The 27,019-nt window shown below is 40.7% G+C and overlaps 1 protein-coding gene across 1 annotated transcript in view; it reads right to left on the bottom strand.

The window, feature by feature from the left end:
• Window positions 1–27,019, bottom strand: part of LOC124413281 (serine/threonine-protein kinase minibrain) — a 45,074-nt gene that overhangs the window by 2,557 nt on the left and 15,498 nt on the right. The window contains exons 2-7 of the mRNA XM_046893772.1: window positions 18,728–18,963; window positions 6,205–6,373; window positions 5,719–5,886; window positions 5,317–5,603; window positions 4,817–4,963; window positions 4,250–4,682 (exon numbers count right to left, since the gene is read on the bottom strand). Coding sequence (XP_046749728.1) covers window positions 4,250–4,682; window positions 4,817–4,963; window positions 5,317–5,603; window positions 5,719–5,886; window positions 6,205–6,373; window positions 18,728–18,963 — 1,440 coding nt within the window. The remainder of the gene's footprint in view (window positions 1–4,249; window positions 4,683–4,816; window positions 4,964–5,316; window positions 5,604–5,718; window positions 5,887–6,204; window positions 6,374–18,727; window positions 18,964–27,019) is intronic.

The raw sequence follows: 27,019 nt of genomic DNA on the forward strand, positions 1-27,019 counted from the left end.
ACAGGCCTGGTTGTGTAAGATGAGAGTGAATTTTGTACTTGTCATACCAAGATAATTAAACTATTAGAAATTGCTCTGATGTTTATCAACAAGATCAGAAAAGTTAACTTCTCCATAAATCAATTAGAATGAAAAATTATTTTAATTTCGTTGTATCATATTTGATAGTTTAATTTTCCTTAAGGTACCATATCTGACTTGTGACAAGACCCCTACTCGTTGATAGAAAAGAATATAAATTGAATAGGAGCAATATACAGGGTGTGCAGTGAACTTACACAAGGAAATACATGCAAAAGTATTTCAGGTATAACACCTACTTAAAAACATATATATAACAACTTCATGAGGTAAGTGATAACCAAATTGAACTTCAATAGATTCGACACCCTGTATGAGGTAAATGTATGTAAATAAGTGGGAAAAATCTTCCTTATATGAAGGGTAATATTCAGCTGGTGGTAATCTGGTGCAAATGCAACATTGTTGCATGTACCAGAACGTATTTTTAAATGTGTAAAATGCAAATCTGAAATCATATTATCCAAGTTTTAGTCTCCTTCCCGGCATTAAGTAATTATAAAAAGTTTCTGCATCAAAATGATTTTGGTTCTTTATGTTTTTACACCTATTATACAATAGTATTTGTAAAATTTATCAAAATAGTACATTTCCTCTGAGAGAAGAATGGGAAGAAGATTTCAACTTGTTAAAAGTATCATATAATGTACACACATGGAAATAAGACATTCATATTTAAGGTTTATTTTAATTCAAGCGAGCCGAAGGGTAAATGTCTACATATTTTTATGAAGCTTACGATTAGTTGACGTTCGGTATGCCCTGAAATACCGGGTCCAACATAATAATATCTACATTAAGTATATTAGGTATTTATGGTAAAATATGCATAGTAAGCAGCTAAATCGTGCGTGAAAGAAAGACATAGAATGATGAAGTGAGTTCTCTATGGTAAAGATAAAAGTAATATGGATAGAATTTGCCATTGCGTTCAAAATATTCACAAGCTATTCTTTCAAATATACCATGAAAACTTATTGAAGCATGTACGAGTGAGATAATTTGTTTCACTTTAAACACGCATATGTATGTTTCAACTTAAACCACATAGAAAAAGTAAATGTGAACCACATAGCTATACTTGAAATATTGAAAACAAGAGTGATGCACCATCACAAATAATAACGGCTCTATACAACTCGATTTTTAATATGCCATGAATACTAGAATATTGCAAGTAATATATTATAAAGGCAAATATTTCAAACTTATTTGAATTCAATTTGGAACCCTTTTTCACACAGATAACGAAATATCCATATGTATTCACACGGAATTCATGGTGACAGAAGCAAAGTCTACCATAATACAGACAGGCCCATCTCGAGTACATGCTTAAACGTGTAGGATAAGGATGACTTTCTGTACTGATAAGGGGAACTAATTTGGAGTAAATTGATAATTAAGTTTACTCGCATCGTTTAATAAATGATAATTGTTATATATACGAAAATTCATAATTTGATGAAAAATTCTGGTACAGCAATAACAAAGCAATGCTCTAAAAAGTTGTGGACAAAGCTATGGGCTGTTATTATGGATTGATTCAACTAATGCTTTCATTGATCCCATTAGCAAGCGAAACATGTCGCACAATAGACATGAGGCAAGGATAGTGGTGATGGGAAAAATTGTTAGTCTATCAGTTTTTCAGATTGTTTGTTAGGCAGAACTTACTTATGTTAGTAAGTAAGATTAGGGTTGGGGCCTAGGACAGGTCGTCACCGCCCCGCGGGTACGACAGTCATCGTGCCGCGTACTGTCCCCCCATCATATCTATGGGCAACAATAACAATAATGCTTAGTTTATGCAAAAAAAAGAAGAAATATTATGTAACAACAAATTAGTGAAGGCAGCTTAGTGCTTGCGATAATTAAAGATTCTACAGTAATATTGCTGTCTCAAATGTTAATTTTAAATTGAATAATCTGACGTGACCTTGGTTATTACATTTATTTACACTAGACCTACTCTGCCACAAGAAGGCTACATAGGTGTAAAATGAGTGATATTACAAGATTTTTCATTTCTTTTGAGATGTAAATTTCTAAACAAACGTGATTATCTCAATCACTTGGTGATTTCAATTTTCCATTATTACTATGAAGTTCATAATCGACTAGTTGAATACTGTTTTTAGCCGGTGTTGAAAGTACAAAACGCGCCAAGACGAATTAACGTCAATGGACGAGTATGTTTTAAAGAAAAATATGACAAAGAAGTTGCTATGGTGCTTTGCACTACTGCGAAAGTGTACTATTACTCAAGGACGATTATGAAAAGCCTTCGAACAATAAAATATTAATTAACTATAAACTTAGTTTCAGAAAGTAATAAAGCCGGTGATGTCCAATACTCAGTAATCTGATGTGTTACATTATTTTTCATTTTTTATGCAAACTAAGAGACATTTTCTCGTTGCCGACATCCCGTATTTTTTTTTTTTTTTATCCATCATAAGCTTTGTACCAACTAAATATCAGATGTACGAATTAGCGTTTGTGTTTATTAGCACCTATCAATAAGCTCCATTTACGATCAACGGTATGATATACCTAAATTATAGAATCCATATCTACATTATTGATATTAATCAATTATCACGTTCACTGAGATATTGGTAATTAGATCTAATGAGAAATATTGTAACATTGAGGTAGATTGTTGCCACTAAGATACTAAATGTAATTATTTCATCAAGGAGCTTGATGTGGTTCAATATAGGAATTTAGCCTTCACTATGCTTAATAAGTTTAGACACTGAAAATGAACGGTGAATGAAATCAAGCAACATAGAGGCAGATTTAATATAAGGATAATTCTTCATAAATCGCTCCAGATACATTGTTAGTCACATAAACTTAACATGAGCTTGGGATTGTGTAACAATCACAGCAAATGATAAGCAAAGTAATTGAATCTGTATTATAGCTCAGTGGTTTCTGGTGAATAGAGACTGCGCATCCGAATATTTAATTCGCTCTGATGGACTGTGTTGGTTTTCACCTTGAAGCAAAACTTAAATACCATTCAAAAAGTACCAATATTGAGCCATAGTCGGTTTGAAAATGATGAAAAACTCGAAAAATTCATGGTATTATTATTCTCTGCCTTCTGTTAAAATTCGTTGCACGGCCTTTTTAAATTTTCACCACCTTAGTTTTCATCTTGAGGTGAAAATGTTCGTGTCAGAGCACCACATTCATGGGATGCACAGCCCCTATACCAGCTACACTTAAAGTGAGATACAAATAATTGATGATCAACTTAATTTTAAAACAAAATGACATTTTAAAACCCACTGTAACTTCAATTTTTGACGTCTCAAAAACCCTGGGAGATACGATGTAAACTACTGAATACGGATATACCAACTTCCCGAATTCAATAGCACAGTTGAATTGTTGTACATTGATTTCAATGTTCTGTTTTTAGCGCACGACCTTCCAAGTATGGTAAGATTGTTCTAATGATTATTGTTGGATTAGGAATGATAGCGAAAAGTTATAAGAAGCCTATGAGAATACACGTTCGCATTTTAATTTGAAATCTTTATTAAGATGATTGATCTATTGGAATGGAGTAAATATTTTAATCTGACGAAAGAGTCGTCAGTCACCACATTATTACACCATACCAAGCTTGAAATATTTATAATATTACAAGGCTTCTATTTAAGACAGGTCCCCGCATATTTTGAATCCAACAGTATAAATTTTATCAGGCGTTCTAAAATAAAATTGCTGATATAATTTTAATACGTAAATGAATACTGATACAATTTACACTGACAAAGTATTCATCATATGGAATTCTGTTTGTATTACAAATAATGGATTCATGACAAATGTGAACGTTCTTTTGTCTAATGCATTCAGTGGACAGGTAGCCAGAAAAATTATCATGACGAAGAAAATGGATTTTGTACAGGCAGTCACCCATGAATAATAAATGTATGCCATAAGAAATACATCGCAATGACGAAAGTAGTTGATGTATACTTGTCCAGTGAATTTTATTGATAAGAAAAATGACACCAAAACCTGTGAAACTGAACAAATTAAGGATAAACAAAATACGGTACACCTGCAAAACAGTCTGCAACAAAATTAACAACAGACTCATTGAGTCTTGAACTCGGATGATCGTATCGCAGAAAAGACTCACCGTGATCTTGGCTCAATGGAACTACCGCTGGACTGATATTCGCGTTGTTAGTTGGAGCTGTGTTTGTGTTGGTCCCTTCGTCAGCTGTTCGTTTGAAAAAGTTATGTTGGAGCGCGTAATACGGCGTTATTCTCGTCTTTGGGTCATAGTCCAACATTCTCAGTATCAAATCTTTAAACTTGAGGTAATCAGAGACCGAATGACCAGCTTCCCCTAATCTCCTAGAACCGGGACCCCCAGTTTCAACACCGAGAATGTCGTGTAACTGTCGTGAACCAGGTGGCTTGTACTTTTTGCCATCTTTTGATTTTTTCAGTACATAAATGCCATCCCCCGTTGGTTTTTCGAAGTACTTCCTCATCTTGTGTGCCTGGTTGATTACGATCTTTGATGGCAATCCCAGTACCTCGACGATTTTGTTGAATTGGTCAACCTATGGCAAAGAATTGGTATCAATATGTAATTAGAAAATCCTTGAAAAGATTTAAAACAATCTAGATCAATATGTAAGAACATTTGTTAATATAATATAATTTGACATAAGGGGAAATACGATTGCAACATTACCTCGTTAGCCCCGCTAAAAAGGGGTTCTCCAGTGTGCATTTCCACCAAAATGCAACCAAGACTCCACATATCTATCGCCAAGTTGTAAGGTATTCCAAGCAGGACCTCAGGTGAGCGGTAAAACCTAGACTGAATATACTGATATATCTGCAACAAAGAAGGTGAGAATAAATTATTACCTATGAAAATGAAATAAGCACAAAGCAGAGATTAACTATAGTTCATAGAACTATAAATATACACGAAAATAATTGTACAAATGAAATTTAAAAGTAACGATATTTTTTGTATAACTGCTTTTCTGATGAAACCCTGGAGGAATGATGGAGGTAGGAGAGAGGCCTAGGACCCAGGGATTTTTTTCATGGGATCGAAGGAAAATCTGCAATCGGGAAAGATCAGGTACCTAGTTTTGAAATTGTAAAATATGTCATTAAAAAAACCCCTCTAACCTTGGTACCTGGACCGTGTCTACCACCAGAATTTATTTGTTGACTTACCCTCTGCCCAAGTTGGCACGAACTCCCAAAATCTACAATCTTGATTGCACTCCTTTTTGGATTACAAAGCAAGATATTTTCAGGTTTCAGATCACAGTGTATGATATTCAATTCCGGTGTGGACAGAAACATCAGGGCAGTGCATAGCTGCTGGGCAAACTTTCTCGTCAGGTTGAGAGATACACCTCGGAAGTTGGTATTTCTCAATAAATCATATAGATTATAGGAAAGTAGCTCAAATACCAAACACAGATGATTTCGCCATGTGAAATGCGTTTTCAATTTAACTGTAAAGTAATGTAAAAATACCACGTGTTACTGTAAATACCAAACGCTACTATTCAGTTCGAACGACATACAAAAATGACGTCTTGCAGATTTTTCTTACATTTAACAACTTACCTATATAATACTTGTTGTCGGTGTCTGCTCTGTTCATCAATTCCAGTAACCTGACTTCAATTTGCGCTTGGTTAAGGAAAGGTTTCTTATTTTTTATTATTTTTATAGCCACCTGGGTTTGTTCCTCATGGTCGAAGGCTTTTACTACTTGGCCAAAACTTCCTTTTCCTGATAAACAACAACATCGTATTAGAATAACTTTGTTAATCAATAACCAGGGATATTTACGCATTCTATGATACTGACATTGTGAATATACGAGAGTAGGCCACAGCTTAAATACTCTTTTGTGACATATAACTTGCACATAATATACATATATAGCATTTATATCTTCAAATAAAAATTAAGAAAAATGCCAAAAAGATTTGCTATCAATACTCATACTACTGTAATAAATTTTGCTATTTTTTGACAATCCTTATGGCTTCTATATATATAGACTTATGATTTGGAGAGAGAAAAGAAACCACAAGTGAAACAAACCTATTAAAGAATCGATTTCATAACGATCAAGGAACTTCTCGCCATTCTTGATAATGTAATCGTGATTATCATCATCCCAGCCGTCGTTATAAATTTTTTTCTCTTTTTTATTGGACCCATCTTCGCCCTGTAATTGTTGTGCCCTTCGCTTTTTCTTGGCGTAGTATACCTGTAAAAGAAAGAAAGGAATTTTAGTTAAATAACATTATACATACTATTGACGTGTATTGAAATTAACCAGGAGGTATCAGACACGAAAAGTGTCTCATTGGTCGACCTACAGAGAAAAAAGAACCCAAGTCGGATTATTTTTTTCTCATTTCAAATTTAAATTGAACACTACAGGTAACGCATCTAAAATTTTGGAATCTTCCATAAAACAGATCAGAGGAAACATGATTTGGATAAAAAAATATCAAAAAAATCTATTTTGATACGAAAAAATAGGATGGGATGAAAACTGCAGATGTGCAGAGGATTTTTCTAAGACCACCTTTTAAAAAGTAACTTGAATATTTTCGATTTTCATTTAATAATTTAATTTTCATACGGTTTATCAAATATTATATAGTAAAAACTATATTAGGGCACTATGGGTTTCGAAATTGACGACATTACGGCTGTCCGATCAATTTTCGTATTATTATCCTCCAATTTTCATAAGGTTGTTCTCTTAACAAATTATTACGGCGAGTATATATAACGGTAGATTTTTCAAAGTGAATAATCAATGTATGAATTAGAACATGACTTCACATGCTGTGTATTAGCTGCATGTATAATGTATGTAAAAATTAGCATACTAGATTCGAGATTAATACAACTATTCATATAGGATCGAAGGATTTGGTGAACACTTGCAGAATTTTTACTCCTACGTCTTTTTCCACTCTGTTTAAAATATTCATCATTTTCTGTATTAAATATTTACTGTTTTCTTGTTCTATTTTCTAAAGAATTGCCATCGCCATGTGATTTGGCCAACGGACGGGGCGAGTCGCGCAGAATCTGAACGGGTGGTTCGCCGTGTCGTGCAAATCGATACTCAGGGACCACGTGAAAGTCACGCCGACAAGGGATCCCCGCTTTCACCCTGGCCACCAAACTGCCAAAGAAGTGATCAAAGTGCTGCAGAATATCGTGCGAGTACTCAGAAAAGAGTCTAAGTATACGCTAAAAGACATACCGAAATCAAAGTGAAATTCTAAAGCAAACCTTACCGCACATTGTTATATAGTGAAACAGTTTTTTTCCTTTAATAGGAAATAGGAGCTAACAGATATGAATCGATCAAATATCTTCAATTACCGATCACCACATTCAATGATTTTGATTTAGCGAATCGATTGAACGGCTTTATACTTCGAAGCAGAAGTGTATGGTCAACCGTTTAACGGGAAACTGAGAAACGGCGGAAGGAGAGAGACAAACTGACGGGAACGGAGATGAAACTGGAGACGTATAAGGTAGCTGCTATTCGTGGCTAAATTCCTTGATAACGGGATCATCCGGGTCTATGAGTTGCAAACCAATCGCATCCCCCGTCTAGTCTAGCCAACCGTTACAGTAATAACCATAACAGTTCACTTGTAACTACGGCGCTTACCTATATGTACAAACAGAAGCCAAAATAATTGCGGTGTGCAATTTATAGGCACGACGATTGCATTAGTTTAAACGGTATTTATTTTAGGTAAATTATACTAACGCTTTCAACATTTACACCCTATTCCTTTCTCCTCTTCGTAAATATCAGTCAAGGAAATCGAATATGATTTACAAAAATCAACAACATTTAGGGAAAGATTGATTATACATGAAACTACGTAGATTCCAAAACCAAGTGATTATAATTTTGAGTAAAAATGGTGAAATTTAAGGAGGAGATTCGTATTGATTGACTTTTCCCGGGTTTCAGGAGTTTGAAGAGCTGTATCGTTCTATTAATTAAGTCGTAATATCAAAATGAGGGTGATTTTCATCCCCGCTGACACGACGCAAGCGTTAAAGAGACAATCCTGCTGACGTTGCTGTTCTATGTTTACTGAGCGGCTTGCTTGCTGCTTGCTCCTCTTGGGTTACAGGTTGCCGTTATTTTTCTTCCGTGTTATTCTAGCCTCAGACAACCAAAATTGGTTTCATTTTTTCTTCCCTCGTTTTCTTTATCTCAGTTTTTCTTTCCACTAATTCATCCATACCGAATGACAAAAGGTATTGAACGTAATTGCCGACGGTTGATCAAACATAAATTTTGAAATCAGGTTATCACTTTAACAACAACCATCGGTAGATCTGCATTACTATCACCAAATCTTCATTTCCACAAGCATTTCTTAGGTTAGAGGATAACGAAGAAAAATAAAAGACAATGTGGATGTGCAGATTGATGATACTGGAGTCTAAAGTGAAATGCCCTTCTTTCTGTTCGTACAATAATCAAAGTCTACAAGGAATGAACGCGGGAAAATGTTTTACTATCATTTTAGCTAAACCTTTTAAAAAATAAAAAAAAATAAATGCTTAACTGCGAAGTAAATGACTTATACCTAGAGAGGATGTGCTACCTTTTAAACCTTTCGTTTCTGAAAAGAAATGGCTTGAACGGAAACTGTTGAAAACTGGTTTTGCACGGATAATTGATTTATTTTTCTCACATTTTGTGTCCGCGGAAAAGTCGAAAATCAAAGTATTTATTATATTAGCATATTCGTGAAATTCAATTTATCGCGGTAAGCGCGACAATAAATTACCCGACACATGGTTTCAGTTAGTACGCACTCGAACGTGTGATCTTTGCGTTAAAGAGCAGAGATTTCGTACTTGTACTCATCGGGACTCCTAAAAAGGTAACAGCGACAGAAGCAGCAGAAGCAGCAGCACATCGCTTTGGTTCTGTGTCTTTGTTCGAAGAAATCCAATGTTTTGTCGTAGCCGTTATAACAGGCCCCAGTCTCGACAAGGTTCGCAATTACGTAACCCAAATAAATTTCGGTATCTCTCGGAACAAAACGGGTGAGAGGTAAAGAGTCAGGTCCGAAATCCGTGAAGTATCTCCATAATAATAAAGTCCAAAGGACAAAGGGGTCGATGATGGGAATCCCTTAACTCCTCCCGACGACGTTTTCCAAAGGTTATTTTTAGTAGCAGCTACTTAAAACAGCCCAGTTACATCCTGAAGATCGTCTTCAACTAATTCGCGAGGAAGAGAGTAACAAAAGAGGGAATCACAGAGAGCGAGCAGTCCCCGTGAAACTTCATGAGGCGATATCTGCGGGTTGCAGCTCTTGCAGGGAGTTCGCGATGATGAGATCGCGTAGGTTAACCGGTATTTTCGAATCGTAGGTCGGTCATCCTGCTGCTGCAGTCCTGCCGCAGGTATTGTCCGTTCGTTCGTATATCGTTGAACACACTGCGCTCTGCCCCCGTGGTGCAGTAGTCCGTTTCTCCTCCAGTCTGTTGCTATGCGCGACTGCACGAGAGGGAAAAAGAGCGAGATAGAGCGGAAACCGAGTGCGAGAGAGAGAGAAAGAGAGAGAAAGAGAGAGAGAGAAGGGACTGGTTCAGTACGGTCCGTTCGGCATAAGTCTCATAAAAATGTTATTTAACGAGAACGTTCTTCAACCTCTCACCGTTAATCATATGTATATTATGCCTCTTATATTCACATGCCTCCCGTGTCCAGCAGCATTCACATATCATTGAACATGTTTGTCATTATTGTTATCATTATTATAATTACAACACGTTTCTGCAATTGATCGCAGCACGCTTTACCTCGTACACTATACGCGGGAAACTTTGCGCTCTACCGGAATGTTTTTTTTTTTTTCTTTCTTCTTCTTCTTTATACATACGCACGGTAGACCGACTGACAGTGATGCGCCGATGATCCACTAGCAAGGAATTTCTGCGAACATTTCGAGTTATAATCGTATAAGCCGAGTCGAGAGACGGTGGCGGTTAAGAGATCTCTAGATGTCTGACGGTGATGCCCATGGCAGTGGGTCGGGGGAAGGGCGGTTGCTATGGCGAGGTAATCAGTTATTTCGAGGTACGTGGAGGGAAAGCTTGGCCTCTTTACCGCGGAAGGTTTCAATGAGAATCAGCTGATCGGTGACGGGCAGCGAGATATACCGTATCTATCGTCACCTTGCGTTATCAAGTGATTCTCCGACAGTATACCGTATTAACATCGTATATTAAAAAGTTGACCAGGAATGTTAACTGCAGTAGCTCAGCGCGAAAATCGCAGCTACCGCTCACTTCTCTCTTGTCAGATCCATAAACTACTGTCACCGGCGTATGCGTTCGTGTTAAACGAACGTTGTCGCGTCATCGATGAGGTCGTGGATGTCAGGATGGCATTGATGTGATCGGATCCCTTGAGACCGAGCAAAGAGCGCGCCGCGGCTTCTTCGCGTGTTGTTTTCGATCCTTAGAACATCCCTGAGACGGGACCGCAGGTATAATAGATCGACGAAAAAAACGACCATTACCTTGGCAGGTTATGCATCGTCATACAGGTAATGGTGTATTCTCGTCGAAAGGGCGACGCGCGTCCGCAATTCGCGCATCGCGACACGCACGAACTCTGCGCGATTATCGTCGTCGTGCCACCGGCATCACCCGCCGACCAGGCGAGCGCCACGCACAAGAAATCATCGCGTGGGCGTGAGACGTAGGAACGCCGTTGCGCCGGCTCGAGATCTCACCGCGGACGTACGCATTGGCTATTTTCGCCAAGAGAGACTGTCTCACTCAGTCAGCAAGACGTCGGGAAAATGACGGAGGAGATGTCGGCACGTCATCGGCGGACGAGGCCGTTATGAATTTCTTTCTCCTTATTCTCCGACTCTCCCGTGTCGCCGAGCCAGTGCTGCGCGAGAGGGTTGGGGGGGGGGGGAGCAGAGAGAGAACTAGAGAGGGACAAAGATCGAGCAGCGCCGAGAGGAGGACTGGAGAATGGAGAGTGAGGTCGTTGCGGACTGGTGGGGCACGAAGAGGTCGTCGAAAGAGGAAACAAGAGCGGGTGGGGAGAAGAGCGAAAGAGAGAAAGAGAGAGAGAAGTAGGCGAGCGAGATCGCGGACGATGATGACGACGGCACCGCACCTTGGCGCGGCCGCGTTGCGAGTCATGAATGAAACGGCTGCAGCAGCAACAGCAGCTACCAGACGAAACGCAAGCTATTCTGCACGACCTTCTCGACTGGTGTGTTCCGTTGCTTCGATGACGATTTAAACCATGGACGCCTTTCCAACGGTCTGGTCCGGTTCGATCCAATCCTACCGTAACGAGGACGAGAAGCATCGCGAAGTTTTTCATTCCGCACTGCACTCGCAAGTTATAACATGGCGCGGAAACGTGTATCGTATAAAGAGGAAGTGGCATCGCGCGAGCGGCCATATTTGATCTTGGGGACGTTTCATCCGGTCGAGAGGACGAAAGGAGAATCGGCGAGAAGTTACGCTCCGTTGTTCGTATAATGTCGATAATAAAGACTCGGAAGAGGAAGCACTACTGTCTGTGGTTATCGTCTTAGGAGGGATACTGTATTGACAGTAACATCAAGCTGACAATGAGGCTATATACGCTGAAAAATAGACAAAGTAGTATGCGGAAATCACGGGTTAGGAAGTGGCTATATAATGGAGTAATGTAAAAAAGCTTCGAGCAGAGTTTGAACACGATGGAATACAACGATGAATCGACGATCGATGATATGCTGATTTATGCTGCCGTGATTGCATAAGAGAAAAGAAAATAGTAAAATGTGAATCGGAAGGTTTTCATCGCCGCTTGAGATCGCCTCGATGGTTTCTTATACCGCTATAAGGAAATATTCATTTTATTATCAAACTTTTTCCCCGTGCAATGCAAAGGCACGCCGCTCATCCGCGAACAGATTGCAAGAGCGATAGGAGTAAGTTGGTTCTTTCTTTTCCCCGCTTCTTTGAACCCTGGAAACGCAAAGCGTCGCGTCGCTTGGTACGCGCGATGTGAAAAGGAATTCGCACGGTAGACCGGTCACCTCGAGGTCTGCCATAGCAGTTCCCCTGCTTCTTATCAAGACCTGATGTCGCAAACTGTGAAACCAGCGTTCATCTGCATCAGCTTGCGAGATCTGAGCATCCTCGATCGGATGACCAGCGATCGCAAGAATCTTGAACTGGATAGTCGATCAGCAGAGATTGTGGTACGCCTACGTTCTGCTCTTCTCTCCTTCTCCTTCTTGTTCTTGTTTTTCCTCTTCCTCTTCTTCTTCTTCTTCTTCTTCTAGATGGTAGGCGTGACTCACTGACGCAGGCAGCAACGGTCAATGGAAAGTTTCGGTGGTACTAGACAGTCGCTCGGCTCGCGGCTGAACAGCTTAAACTCCATTCGTGGATGAGAAGGACACTCTTTGTGTTTGCTGTGAGTCGGGAACTCGGGCCAGCCACGATGACAACGAGGTGGCGGTACCGGCGTCTGTGCCGCTTGCTCGCTTGTTCGCGCTGTTTCACCGTTGGCCTGAGCCAATCGAACCAAGAAAAGATAAACGACCTTCGTAGGTTTCGAGTTGGCAAAAAGTACGATTGAACAACGGTCGAAGCGCCACCTCGAAAATCATTCAGTCAACTCGAATAACCATGCGATACGGTATAAAAACGCGATGCTGACGAATTCGTTGACGTTGTTAACTGGTCTACTTAATAACCCGTACAGTGTGCATGTGCATCTTGACGTCATGAAGTCTGCGTCGTGTCTTTTTGTTACGTGTGTAGGTAAGTCCAATGCACATGCGTCGAGATGAAGATAAGGTATACCCAGTGTGCGCAGGGTACCGGTACGCTATTATATTGGGATATTGGTTATCGGTGCAGTCATTCAGGAGAAATATTGCTGCGAAGGAGCGATTAATTTATAAAACTGTAATCTTGGTGGAACGGCGACAACGATGACGTGAACGTCTGTCTACCGATAAGAATGCATAGGGTGCATCAAAAATTCCGTTCACATGTTGCATATACAGAACAGAAGATTCACTGGGGAAATATTTGTTGCTCAAAACAGATCAACGAGACATCGATACCTTTTTGCTCTTGATTCACCACTGGTTGCAGCCTGATTACGAAGTTCTTTTTCATCGTCAGATGTGTTTGTCTATGTGATTCTGCCATATTCAATAGCATAAGGACTCAAAAAAGTTGTAGATATTCTAATGGGCATTGTCTTTTTTTCTCTACCTTCGCAACTGCAGCAACAAGTGACACCGAAAGAGAGTGAAATAAGCAGGTGAAATCGAAAGACTGTTTGCACTGTATATTTGTCATTGAAATTGATAAAGGAACACTGTACATCGTGTCCAACGCTTGGTTGCTATTTTTTTGGCAAAGACGTTATATCAAAATAGCTATACGATGGTTAGATGATACATAAGGTACATATAATCGCGAAGTACTTTATTTTCGGTTTATACCCTCTACTCGACCAGCAGTGTCATGGTCGATTTTTAAATTTCTATTTTTACGTAAAAACGAAAGCTGACTCCGTCGATTTATTAATAGTCATTTATACATTATAGTTTATTTTAGTATCTTACCCACACTGTTTGTATTTTTCTTCTTCACACGTCTTTTCGTCCGTTCAACAACGACAAATTTTCGGATGTCAAATCACAGTAACATCTCATCTTAGATGAATGTTCCGGGATTATCGAAGTGAGTAATCGTTGAAGGTTAAAAAAAAAAAATCAAATTTTCAACTTAAAGACTTTTCCACAACTGTTTTCTACACCCCATAACGATGGATATAGATGATATAAAATGAGCGAGTTTTCTCTGCTATACGAAGTGATTCTCGCCACAACAGATGTCGTGCGAAAACTCGTATAATAATCAGGATTCCGGCGTGAAGAGAATCCTCGCTTCGTCCCCGAGGCGTTGGTCTGCGAGGCGAAGCGAAGGGTGCAGTAGTAGGTGGTAGGTACGCCCAACTTTGAACAACTCGCAGCTGAGAGCCATCACCATCTCAGTTGAATGGCATCTGGGTCGTCTTTCATAATTATACGCGAAGCTATTCTCGCTTCTGGGTTCTCCTCCTAACTTCTCCTGACTTCACCGACGACCTCTCCTCCCTTCACCTCCTCCTCCGCTCCTGCTCGAAGTACCGAGACTCAAGGAACGCCCGCAAACCCAGGAGCAACGCTGATGGGATTCGATTCCTCATTTGCCTCCTCACTCTCCGATGCCCCACCCTCTCTTAGTCTGCTGCCACTGCCCTTTTATCCTCACCTTTCCCCAGCGGTGTTAGCCACCTCTTGCAGCAGAAGCGCACCGGGTGTTCGGTAAAATTCGTTGTTGTTTTCCGTACACCAAGACGTGGTAAAACCGAACTCATCACCGGTTTTTATCGGATACGTCAAATATATGGAACCACTCCCAAGAAGATAATGAACGCGAAATGATAAATGCAGCATATTGACTTTCTTCGTCGCATCCTTCGTTAATATACTACTTGTTTCGGGTGCAATGTTCGTCAGAAGGATGATTGAAATTAATGTGGAATTGTGTTGACATTCGATCGCCGTAATTGAGCACGATTTAAACATAATCATTCGTCTCTAAATCTCAACGTGCAGTTTTTTTCCACTACTCTTCTGCCGCAGAACACAATTCCTGGCGCGAATCATCGTGCACATGTTTAGGTGATGTATACAGGTATACTCCTCGAGGCATGGAAACTGGCACTCCGATGCAAGCCGCGTCTGGGTCTATAAGGAAGCGCGGGGATAGAAAGGAAAGACTGAAGTCAAGGAGGAAAAAGGGACCGGAAAGCCAGAGAGAGAACGTGAACGAACCTTCCTTGACAGCTGGTAAAAAGCTCTGGATTTCCCAATTTACCTTCCCTACGATTACTTCCACTCCTTGCTTCCACGGCGAGTTATATTATTCTGGTCATTTTAAAAGCGGTTATTTCATCTCCAGAGGTTTGGGTATTATTGCGGTTTCTCAAACCAAGTCACTTATTCGGTGACAATAATTTGCCCGTAAACAATCAGGTAGAATTGTCTAGAATATTCTTGTTTTGACGGGTGTTTTCACAATCATTCACGTAAAGTTGTGAATGGTGGTATTAATATTGACAGAAGTTGGTCAACGTGGACTATTATGGAACAATTTTTGGAATCAATTAAAAAATTCAATATCAAATAGTTTACGATTGACACCAAATTATAGTGTATAGAAGCCCATACGGCATTGTTTCTTATAGTGCATCAATACAGAAAAATTCTTCCGGTGAATTTGGAGATTGTAAGTAGGTTGCGAGACTGGTTATCAATTTGTGGAGGTGATTATATCCCAGCAGTAATATTAATCGTAAAGATTTGCCGTTAAATACCTTTCTTCGCGGCACGTAGGTATCCTCAAAGCTTACCGAACTCAAAGAATCGCTTGGAAACTTTAACCTCCTTCCTACGTTCTTCCTTGTCGGCAAATGGAATTTCAAGTCTTATTCGACGTCAACGACCGACGGTCTTCTTATTATAAATGACGCTTCTCGAAGGAAAGTTGAATACCTTCCCGATTGTAACTTTTAATAAGGTTGGATTCAGTTTGTTGATTGGCAGTCTGTCCCTCTCGAATACAGCGCATACAGTAAGCTCTCCTCCATATCTTTCCTTCCTCTTTCTTTTTATTTGTTTCTCTCTCAAACACGAAGATCCGTCCCTGGAAATCTTGCCGGCATTTTCCAAGCCTACTAGAATGACACCTGCAAAGTCCAGCAGAGCTGGTTGAAGAGAGGGCAGTAACTTTGCACCACACCTCGTATATATGCTAAACTTTGCGGTGTCCTGCACAGCTTTCACAGAATGGAATGCGAAAACTATTTTGCGAATTGATTTTATTGGTTTCCAAGCCCAGGAGCGGGGAAAGGCTGTTTGAATTTCCATCTTATCACGGGCGAAATTCCTGGAATTTTATTGGTTAGTATAACAGCAGCAGCTGCATCGACCAGAGATTCCTCTTCCTCATTCACATCGGTTTAGAGTTTACAGTTTACAGTTTACAGTTTATACAGTCTGCCTCGGATATACGATACGTACAATACTGCGTGTTACTTCAACAACGTCGCGGGTCATCACTTGCCACATTCACAGCGTAGTATAAAATCGTACGGTATATATATCTAACAGAGTGCCGCGTTGTGCATCGCGGTCGAACCGCGGCCGCACAGTCAACGTTCAGAAATGCAGCCATCGGCATCTAAGTATGCGAACCCACCGTTGTCACGAGTTTACGGAAGGTCCAGGGTTCGGGGGGCACCTCAACACGCGTATATGCTCTTCATCGGGAGCCGGATTTCTGCTTCCGCAATTCCGCTGATCGGTCGGTCTTCGTCGGTTCCTCCGTCGCGGCATACCGCCGCGAAACGACGTCGACGAACGGGTCTTGCAGGTGGCCGAGCATCAGGAAGCAGGAGCAGGAGCAGGAGCAGCGAAATTTGCTGAGGAGTAGTAGTCTCGCCCGGTAAACGAAGTAATCCAACGTTAATTTGAGTCTCACCGTAAGCTAGTTTACGAGCCGCGTAATTAATTGCAAATAATTAACCAAAGTTGCAATCCCCCTGTAACCTGCATCATCCGCACTTCGAGTTGTTTATATAATAACATCTTACCATCGTCGACCATGTTCTATACTTCTCCTTTTCACTCCAAACAGTATATTCATTGTGTACGCATGTGTTCAGCTTTCTTCTCATTTTTCTTTGCATCAAGATTGGATGCTGTACGTGGGAGAATGCTTGCACGGTATTGAGAACATCAAGCGACCTTTGACCGTTGGAGTGACGTCGAATAATTTGCGCACGTGTCGACCACGTGGGCGGTTCGGGAAAAGTTTAACGTTGAATCAGTCAGCGGTGTGTGTATAGGCATAATCGGTAGAGTTCTTTTTTTCGCAATTTTCCACGTCACGGATTTACGTTGGAAAGCAACGCAAAGTCTCAAATGCAAACGACGCGGTGGTCCAAGTTGACGGAGACGACCACGAGCAAACGCCCACGCTGGAGAATAAGGCATTGAATTTCAGGCGTGGGCGACTACTGCGACACTTATAGAACGGTGATCCTATTGTCACGCGCGCTACACGTTTCGCTCAGAATTCACCCACCACGACAGCTGGCAGAGTGCCGATAACAACTGCATACTCCACCATTTCAGTTTATACCATCGGGTATACGTATTATATTCATCTCTTCAGTAATCGAGATGACGATATTAATTTTTAGCTAACCCGTTAGCTATATTGTTCATCAGGTCTGTATGACATGTTTAATTTATAAACAGCTCATTTGCGATATAATGAATTGAAACGCCAAAAACTCGATACACTTATTTTTCTCCGACCCCCCTCCCGTTGAAACCAATTTATCATCAGTCCTACAGAATTGTAATCAAATTTAATATCAAAGTGAAGTTTCACACTTGCCTGTATATGTATATACTTGACGATTTTGATAATGCGGAAAAGGGACGGACGGAAGGCGACCGGATTTATCCAAGGACAGTAATAAATACTGACTGAATAAAGACGATGTAAAATGCTTGTCCATAAAAAATGAATGCATCTGTACCCGAGTCATCAATTAGAAGATATCGTTAATCAAGACTGTCATTACGGGGTCCGGATGGATACCGAAGGTTATATAGATATAAGCCGTACGTTCAGAAACTGTACTGGCAGTTGGCAGCCGACAGACTCGAGGTAGCAAATTAATAGCAGACTACGTGGTTGCAAAGGCGTAAATGATATTTAGAGAAACCAAGTTCAGCAGTGTTTTACGTTACAGGTAACTATCTTATGGTACCTACGACACGTCGAAGCCCAGCAAGAGACGAAGTAGAAGAGAAGAGCAACATTTTGAAATATACGCGTATGCGCATACGTAGATACAATGACGAAAAATCTGGAGTAACGATTTTCTGTTTTTAGAATCATCTAATGTGAACGGTAAACAATTTTACATTTAACGCACGTCACACGCCTCCCTGGGTGACCTGAAGTAACCTCCTCCTTCTCCTCATTCTCATCTTTATCTTTATCCTGCTTGATTCCTTCTTTCTCAGAGTTGGCAATGGCGGAGAGAATAGCACTTCATTTCGCACCTCACCGAACTTGTTTTACGCTAGTCTATTCGTCAAGCTCGGGCCTCATACGTGTGTAACTTGTTAGTAAAAATGATGCGTGCAGTTTAATCAATGCGGGGAAGCAAGAAATACTATATCGCCAGCTAGGCACTACGCGTAGCGAGTCGTCTTCATTATAAGGCGAGAACATCTCGAAAAAATTCCACGCCGATAAAACGAAAAAAAGGTAGTTTGCATAAATTGAAAATAATCCAGCGAGAGACTTGTTTCTTGATTATCGTTTGCCGGTGATACATCATAACGTTCGAGTACTTGATATAGATGACCGCGCGTACAGTGCAGGGTAAAAAATGTTTGGAATTTCAGGGGTTGGATTTCCGTGGTATTCCGCTTACCTCGTTGATGTGTTTGTACGTTTTGATGAGGTCGACGCTAAGCTTGCGAAGGGGTGCCATTGCAGGGTCTCGAAACCGGTGAGGTATTCGCGCCTGCATCGCGTGGATATCGGCGGGCGTTTCCCCCGACACCGTCCCGGCGCTACACCCGGGTCCAATGCAGACGGCGGGCAGTGGTTCCTCAGCGACGAGTCGACCATAGAGGGGCGCTCCACCCACCGCTTGTCTTGCGCTCACTGAAAAGTATCCAAACAGACGAAAACGATTAGTTATATATTAATTGAACGGCAATCCAACAAATAGCCCGAAGAAAATGGCGGGTACACGTCCTACGCACGAATGTGTTCTCACGACAAAAGCAGTCGGTTTAGCATGCAATTCATGAATCGTGAATCCACCGATGCGATGATTCCGCATTTAAATGACTGTAACAAAACCATAATAGTTACAGCCAGAATGATTAATTCCATATTCGCGAACTGTGATAAATGATATCTGGTGAGGGACATGCATCGGACCATTTTTGAGAGGATTGAACTAAACCTCTGTAAGGGATGTTGCGTTTTAGCAGCGGTTGCGGGAAAATCGGATGGAAGAAGCAACACCGTTGCAACTGTATAATATAGAAACGTGGGCGTGCCGCCCGCCTTCAGCGCGACTTGTACCCGCACAGCCCGAGTACAACTTTGGAACCAATAATTGTATTATGGCACTGCTGTACGTCGGAGAGCTGCAACTGCATCCTAGATTCTCGAATACCTACAGGACACACTTTAGTCGAACGAAGGAACGAAGGAAGGAACGAACGAACGAACCAACCAGCTTTCCAGCTACAGGATATGGGATGGTGATGGTTGGCACGAAGCAACCGGCGCCTCACTCTATACATTTAGGTAGTTAATATGTGTGTGCGTGAACAGCGAGGCAAGAGGAACCTTCGTCCCACTATATGCTATGCCTTAAGCTACGTATCCATGAATCATAAACAGTAATTTGTGCAAACTCCGAACAGGACATTCTGATTCATCAGGTTTTACCCGGTATACTTCAAGCTTGAACGAATTCGTTAGTTGTTTTTCGCACTTTACTTACATCTACGTATACAGTAATAAATAGTAATTTATTTCCTTTGAGATTCAAGAATAGCAGTTAGGAGAAAACTAAGTTGAGTACCAAAGTGGGGTTGATGAGAGATCAAGATCATAATCAAATAGAAGACTCAGTTTAATTCGTGGTTCATAGGGGAGGATATTTCGCTATTCCTCTTTTTCATCTTCAGCGAGAAGGAGTAGCACTCGAATTGGTATCGAATGCGTTGGTTTTTGGTCGTTAGTTTGCCGGATGGTTTGTCGTCGACGCAGCTTGGCACGAGGAAAGCTATTATCGTTATTTTAACGACCATGTTGGGTACATATTCTAGGACTTATATGTACCGGCGGCCCCTCTCGTCGTCTACGGTACTCCAACTGCATGACGACACAATAAGGTGTAAAGATACGCTCAGTCAGCCAGGCCGACGACTGCTGCAGGTCGTCCGCAAAACGTGCATACCCTATAACATACCCATACCCATACCCATACCCATACCCATACCCATACCCATACCCATACCCATACCCATACCCATACCCATACCCATACCCAACCTGATCTGCTTTATCCATGCATACCGACATTTCTCGACTCTGAACGAGCGGTCTCCCTCATCCATCGTTCGACTTTCGTGTCCCGTTCAGATGCCGAAATATACATATATATATATACATATATATACACACACACACACACCTCAGAGGTAGTTGCTGCTGTACACGTATTGAGAGACTCGACACAGCTCGATGACACATCTCTATTCTCAATCGGAAAGACAAAAGTTACGAGAAACGTATGCTTTCCGCTTACAACGACAAACTTCGAGACTGCCTGAGTATACAATACAGGTACATGTGTTGTACACAGGTATGTGCATCCACATCCCCGATATTGTACACCGTCACACGTTGCAAAGAGATTACGTAAATTGCACTTCAGGACTGAACAATAAGAACCAAATTATCCCTCGTCGGTATTACCTAACTGGTTAAAGAGAAGAGAAATTTTTTCATCTCTTGGTTCTTTTTTTTTTTTTTTTCTTTTTCAATTTATTTGCGAAATTGTGTCGTGCGACGTAGCGTTGACATGCGAATGTATTTATTGCGTAGGTCGGCGTAACCCCTTTTCTCTTGTTATAACACCGACGCTGAAGCAAAAGCTGAAATGATACTTTCGTCGTTTTTTTTTTGCTTTGTCTTACGTTAATCAAAAAAATGTTATAAATGAAAAATTATACAGGCCCAATTTCTCAGCCAATGTCATCGGGTAGGAATTCAAACAGAGCTATCGATTTTCACCGTACAATCAACTCTTCGCTATGCACTAATTACCGTACGCGATTAGGAGCTTCATTATAGATGATTAAATTTATGAGATTTTTTTTTTTGGTTCACCACTGAAAACCTCAAAATATTGCCCCGACAAGGTAGCTACTTTAAAATAAATGCAAAATAAAATCTTGTGCGATAGATTCCAAAATCCAAAGTCCAACGACATTACATAACGTAACGAGAACGTTTCGGCGTTGAGGCTGGTCACGATCTCCGTTGTCTTCGACAAAATCTTTCGTTACGTTTCCGCATATATAATATAAGATATATGTATATAAAACTTGACGCGCTTCTCGGTTAAGAATATAAAGAACCCACGGAGAATATAAAGAAACAAAAGATCAAAAAGACCTCGAGAAGAATAATAGAAGTAGAAAACTACTTGAGCGAATGAACGAAGCATCATTTCGACCGGAACGATCCCGCCCAAAAAGATGAAAGAATATTTCACGTGAATTCCAAATGCAGATAATTAATGGATAGAAAAAAAGCTCGAGCAGAACACTGTGCGCGAGAAAAGCCACGAAGAGGCGAATAAAACGCACGTCGAGCGTTCGGCCCGATGTCAATAAAATAACGTAGGCGGGCTTCAATTTAGCCAAAATGAGTCACGACACACGATGCAGAGATGACAATAAAATGACGTCAGTTTGTCGCACGGATATACGTGTATACCTCATCCACCTACCTATGTACTTAGCCAGTCATTCTCTCGGGCCAAGGTTCTCGTCGGACGATTTGGAAAGTAACAAATTCAAGCCCGATGGTTTCTATGCAACATACGCACATTATTCACAGCCAAAATAACGGAACAAAACAAAGTGTGAATAATAATAACTCTTCTTATTTTACTTCGCAATTGTAGAAACTTTCAGACGACACTGTAGAATCATCATCGCGGCTGGATTGAGTATATATACCTTATTAGTTGTACTCTTTTGCATTCAAGATTTACACGTACTGATCGGAGGATAATGCGATTAATGATAATTCGCAATTGGAAGATCCAGCGTGTAGTTTGTCTTGCGATTACAGTGCCGAGCAACATTAGGTTAAAGTTAATAACGGTGTCGTGTAATATTGAGAATATTTTTTCAAGAAGTATAGTTCATGAAATATGAATCCCGATGCTGCGAAATAACAAGTTTTGCTAAAAATGTACCGTTACAATAACGCTGCGAATTTCACGTTTATAATATTTGTATAAATGTGATACATTATACACACAAGAAAACATAAATCGACGATTAGCGGGTACGTAAATAGCCAAAACTGTTCATGAAACAGGATCCTCAGTTATAAAAATACAACACAAAGCGTGGAAGTTTAATCGGTCCGACTAAATGCCGGTGTTAATTTTTTCATCATTTCTAATTACGTCGAGGCGGAAAGAGTTAGGTTCAGTGCAGCATGTGTGGCGGTCGGGCAAGCAAAAGTAGGACTGTGTGGGCGCGGGTCGAGACTGCAGTACGTATGTAGTAGCAGTAGCAGCAGCAGTAGCAGCAGTAGCAGAAGCACGAAAGCTCTATAGGTCGACCGGGTGAAATGTAGGGCAGGGCGAGGCTGAATGAAAAAAATATCATTCATTAACACGCCGTCAATAGTGGTTCTCAACGTTTCGTTGGCCGCTTATCCCGCCCCAATTCGGTGGTAGAGAATGGCGCAAAGGGTTGGATATTAGTCCTTGGAAAACCTGACCGTTGGATTGTAATTTCGATTAATATTAACGTCGAGACGATTTTTTCACGCAGCCAAATTCTCATTCGAATTACGATTCCTGCGCAGCATTAGTCGCAAAGATGACACGGAGAGGAATTAGGGGCGGAAAAAAAATATCGGAGTCCCTGAATGAGGGCGAAACTGCACGGGGTGGTGTTGTGCAGGTTGCATGTCTCTAAGAGAGGTGCTCAAGTTGAGAGCCTTTTTCGCGAGGTCACGAAAGCCCGACTCACGTCGTGATAACCCACACGCATTCTAGTTTCATTCATGTCTCTAAGTCAGAAAGTCCTTCTCCTGCTGCACCGTGTTATACACGATTTGCCCGTGTTTCCGCGTAAGGTAGGTTTACGTATTAAACTTTACAAGCGTGAACGTAGTTCACATCAATGAGATTGAAGTTGGCAACGTTACGGATATGACGGCGTATGCAATACCGACCGAGTAAGCAAGTCGTATTTAACTTTGGAAATTTTCAACGATAACGACATACAGAGCTTGAAATTGGGCTTAAATGGTGATTGAAGATAAAGTTCGGAAAATTAACGGACTCGCTATAAATTATGGTTACAGTCGATTTTTCCTCACTTTAAGGTTATGGATCGTTACTGTACACGGGGCTAAGACCGTACAATTTTATTCATCTTGCAAATAATCTTTCAAACCTCTCTTGTTGACTGCTCAAACGCGTTAATTACTCCCCAAGGTTTGAAGCATTTTTATCTTTCAGAAGACGAAATTGTAAGATACCTTTTACTGATATAGTCAGTTTAACCAGAAGGTCCCATGCCCTCAATACAATGATACATTTTTGGGGAGAAAAAATCCCTGCTTCGGAGCCTTGAAATTGTTTAAACCGTAACAAATCATTCATCATAAAAACCATAATGATAGAATAATATTAATAGTAAATTTGGAACATCGTCCACCAAATTAGAATTAACAAAAGACCACACGAATAAATTTCGTAAACTGTAAAAAAAAAATCGTCCTCACATTTAGTCGTGTCACTCAACTCGTTCAAAGTAAAAAAAAGAATTGAAAAACCGATTTTTTTCCTTAGATATTGCATTACGCCAAGATTATTAACTCCAATCTCGTGTAGGTACAATATCAGGCTATAATTTCTCCTTATATATCTCCGTTTCCACGCTTCCCAATTCCCCGAAGCATCCCAACAGAGGCGAAGAAGCTGCGTGACTCGCAGCGATGCATTTTCGCGATACATACATCCTCCCCCTCCCCCTCCTCCACCTCCCCCTCCTCTCTTCATACTATCAGCTTTCGCTTAAGTAGAATAAAGAAATTAACTGTCTCGCAAAGGCGGTCGACCTCCCGAAGGACAACTACGCCCCGAATCGAGCGAGCAACTAGAAACAGGAGGAGGAAGAGGAGGAGGTGGAAAAAGGACGATGCACTTTTGCCACGTGGAGGTGGTGGTGTCGTGTCGCTCATACTTCGCGAGTGTATGGATACGAGAAGTCAGCTGTTTCTCCCGTCGTCATTACAGCCGGTCTGCCGCGTTGTAACCAAAAATCTTCGGTCTTTCTCTCTCTATCTCTCTCTCTCTCTCTTCCGATATATATATATATATATATATATATATATATATATATACATATACACACACTTAATTGCAGTGCAGACTAATTAACGAATAACTGCAGTTACGAACGTGATCCACTGCAGCACCGCGTTCCTAAATTGAGCTTTACAAACGTGGCCGCGGCGTACAAAAGATAGAAAGAGAGCTGGATAGATCGGTGCTAATTGACCGAGCGGCTTGTTATATCAACCTATATCCGGAAATACATTACCCGAAGTCCAACCCATGTCGTCGGCGTCGGCGTCGTTTTCTAGATTAGACTGCGACGACTCGCTTCGTGCAGAGTAATGACGGTGAAAATCCTTCAAAAGGGGGGGGGGGGGGGGGGGGGGGCAGGGGGGGGGGGGGTGAGTGAGTATATAATATATACATATATACACAGTTGGATATAAAAAAAATGAGCTGATTTCGAGTCACCGCGCGTTATTCTCCCTCTGCGCCTTTACTGCCTTATTATAAAATTAATTTGCATCGCGAAATAAGATGGCTGGATTATTACGTCATATCGTCGCTTTTTTGCTCCCCGCCCAATCTTTCTCTCTTTCTCTGTCTTTTCTCTTCTCCGAGCATCAGCCGATAATAAGAATAATATCTTTACAGCGATCGCGGTGTTTATATAATGCATATAAGTTATACATACATGTATCTTTTTGTATAGATGCAGTGCATGCATGACGTTTTAAAAAAATTTCCGCGTTACATCGATATACTATATATATATATATATATTTTTGCTTTCTTTACGCCTTTATTCCCATTCTTATATACCGTTGTTTTCTACCTCTTTCCCTTTCCCTTTTCTTTTTCTTTTCTTTTTCTTTTCTCTTCTTTTCTTTCCTTTTCCTTTGTGCACCCACCTGCGAATACCGAATCGTGTGTACCTGTACACATAGACGACGTGGGAAGAAAGAATGGAGAAACCGACGTAAAACTCTATTCCACGTCTAACTAAACCCATGTTTCCCTCAGCCGGGGTTCAGGGGAATAGAGGTATATAACGCGCAGGGGTATACCATGGTGCAATCAGATAATTTTCCCATTTGTCTCGCGTCTCGTTGCAGTTTCATTGTTTTCAACTCCCGCGGTAGCAAACTCTATGTATGTATCTATGTGTATATTTGTGTGTATATATATATATATATATACACACAATATGTATATATAAACACACACACATATATGTATGTATATATCTATCTCGTATACAGTGTGCGCAATGTATATCTATACAGGTTACGTTCTAATCTCTTTTCGTCTTCCAAACAATGCTACACACGTCTTATTCTTAACCGTTTCTCTGGTTCCGCTATTACAATTCTCCATTTCTTCGCTGATAATATTATACGCATCGTGTAGGCCGTCTAGCCTAATTACAGCAACATAGTCGACGACACGCAATCATTTCGAAGTAGGAATTTTCGTTCGTTTTTCCGTTGTTTATTCATCCGTGTACGTTGCAAGTCGTCGGGTGGGTATACCACGCAATCAGAATTCTTGCTTATATCGTTATATTTATGTAGTTTCCTTCTGACTGCCTGCCTGCCATGCGGTACCCGCTGTATACCTGAGGGTATAAGAGACCGGCACTAGCAAAGCTGCGTACACAACGTGCCGATCCTGACTCGAATACATCATTTCTCCATCCGTGTCGCTCGGTCGGCGAAAATTCGCGGAAAAACTAAACAAGAGCAAGATTCTCCAGGCAAATAGATATATGCAGAGTGAATTGCTAAAGGCAGAATGGTCCGTCGTCTGCGACAATTTAGCGCGCATGCGCTACAATTCAAAAACAGTTGTTTTGCCAGGGCGGCTATCAGTTATAAATTTAAATGACAGTCTACCACGTAGGATCTAAAATTTTAAGAACATAGAACACAACTGCTAACGCCAACTGTTCCAAATTTCTAAGGTTATGTTCATAACGGTTGGTCACCCTGGCAAACAACTGATCTCGAACTGTAGCGCATGCGCATTAAACTATAGCAAACGACAGTCTATTCTGTCGTTAGCAATTCGCTCTGTATCTGCCCCCCCCCCCCCCCCCCCAAAAAAAAAACACATCTTCGGAGTCATGGCCGGTTGCTAAAAAATACTGCAGCGATAAGGAAGAAAGTTTTTCTTCTTCGGATCGCAAGTTTAGTGGAAATCGTATACTGCAGCTTTGTCAAATTTGTCGGTAAAGGATATTGTTGACGAGGCTAAAGTTAGTATCGTTAACATATCGAAACTTTAAAACAAAGATTACTATTTTGCACCTTTAGAATACCTAAAGAAGTTGAATTTACAAAATCTCAGTTTATTGATACTGTATTATTAACGATTTGCAAAGTTTCAAGTAAGTAATCCTAAAGCTGCAAAATAACGACTTTTTCCAAAGAAGTATCGTTACAATAACGTTACAAACTTCAGCCTGATAATTATTGTTGAACATAAAATTACGTGAAGTTGTTACCGAGGTATAATTATCGCACGAGTGTCAAATGGTGTCGTAAAGACTGTTTTAAACAAACTATAAGACGTCGATTGCACGAGCAATGGTTCTTACTT

The sequence above is a fragment of the Diprion similis genome, chromosome 12, assembly GCF_021155765.1.
Source record: "Diprion similis isolate iyDipSimi1 chromosome 12, iyDipSimi1.1, whole genome shotgun sequence".
Lineage (NCBI taxonomy): Eukaryota > Metazoa > Arthropoda > Insecta > Hymenoptera > Diprionidae > Diprion > Diprion similis.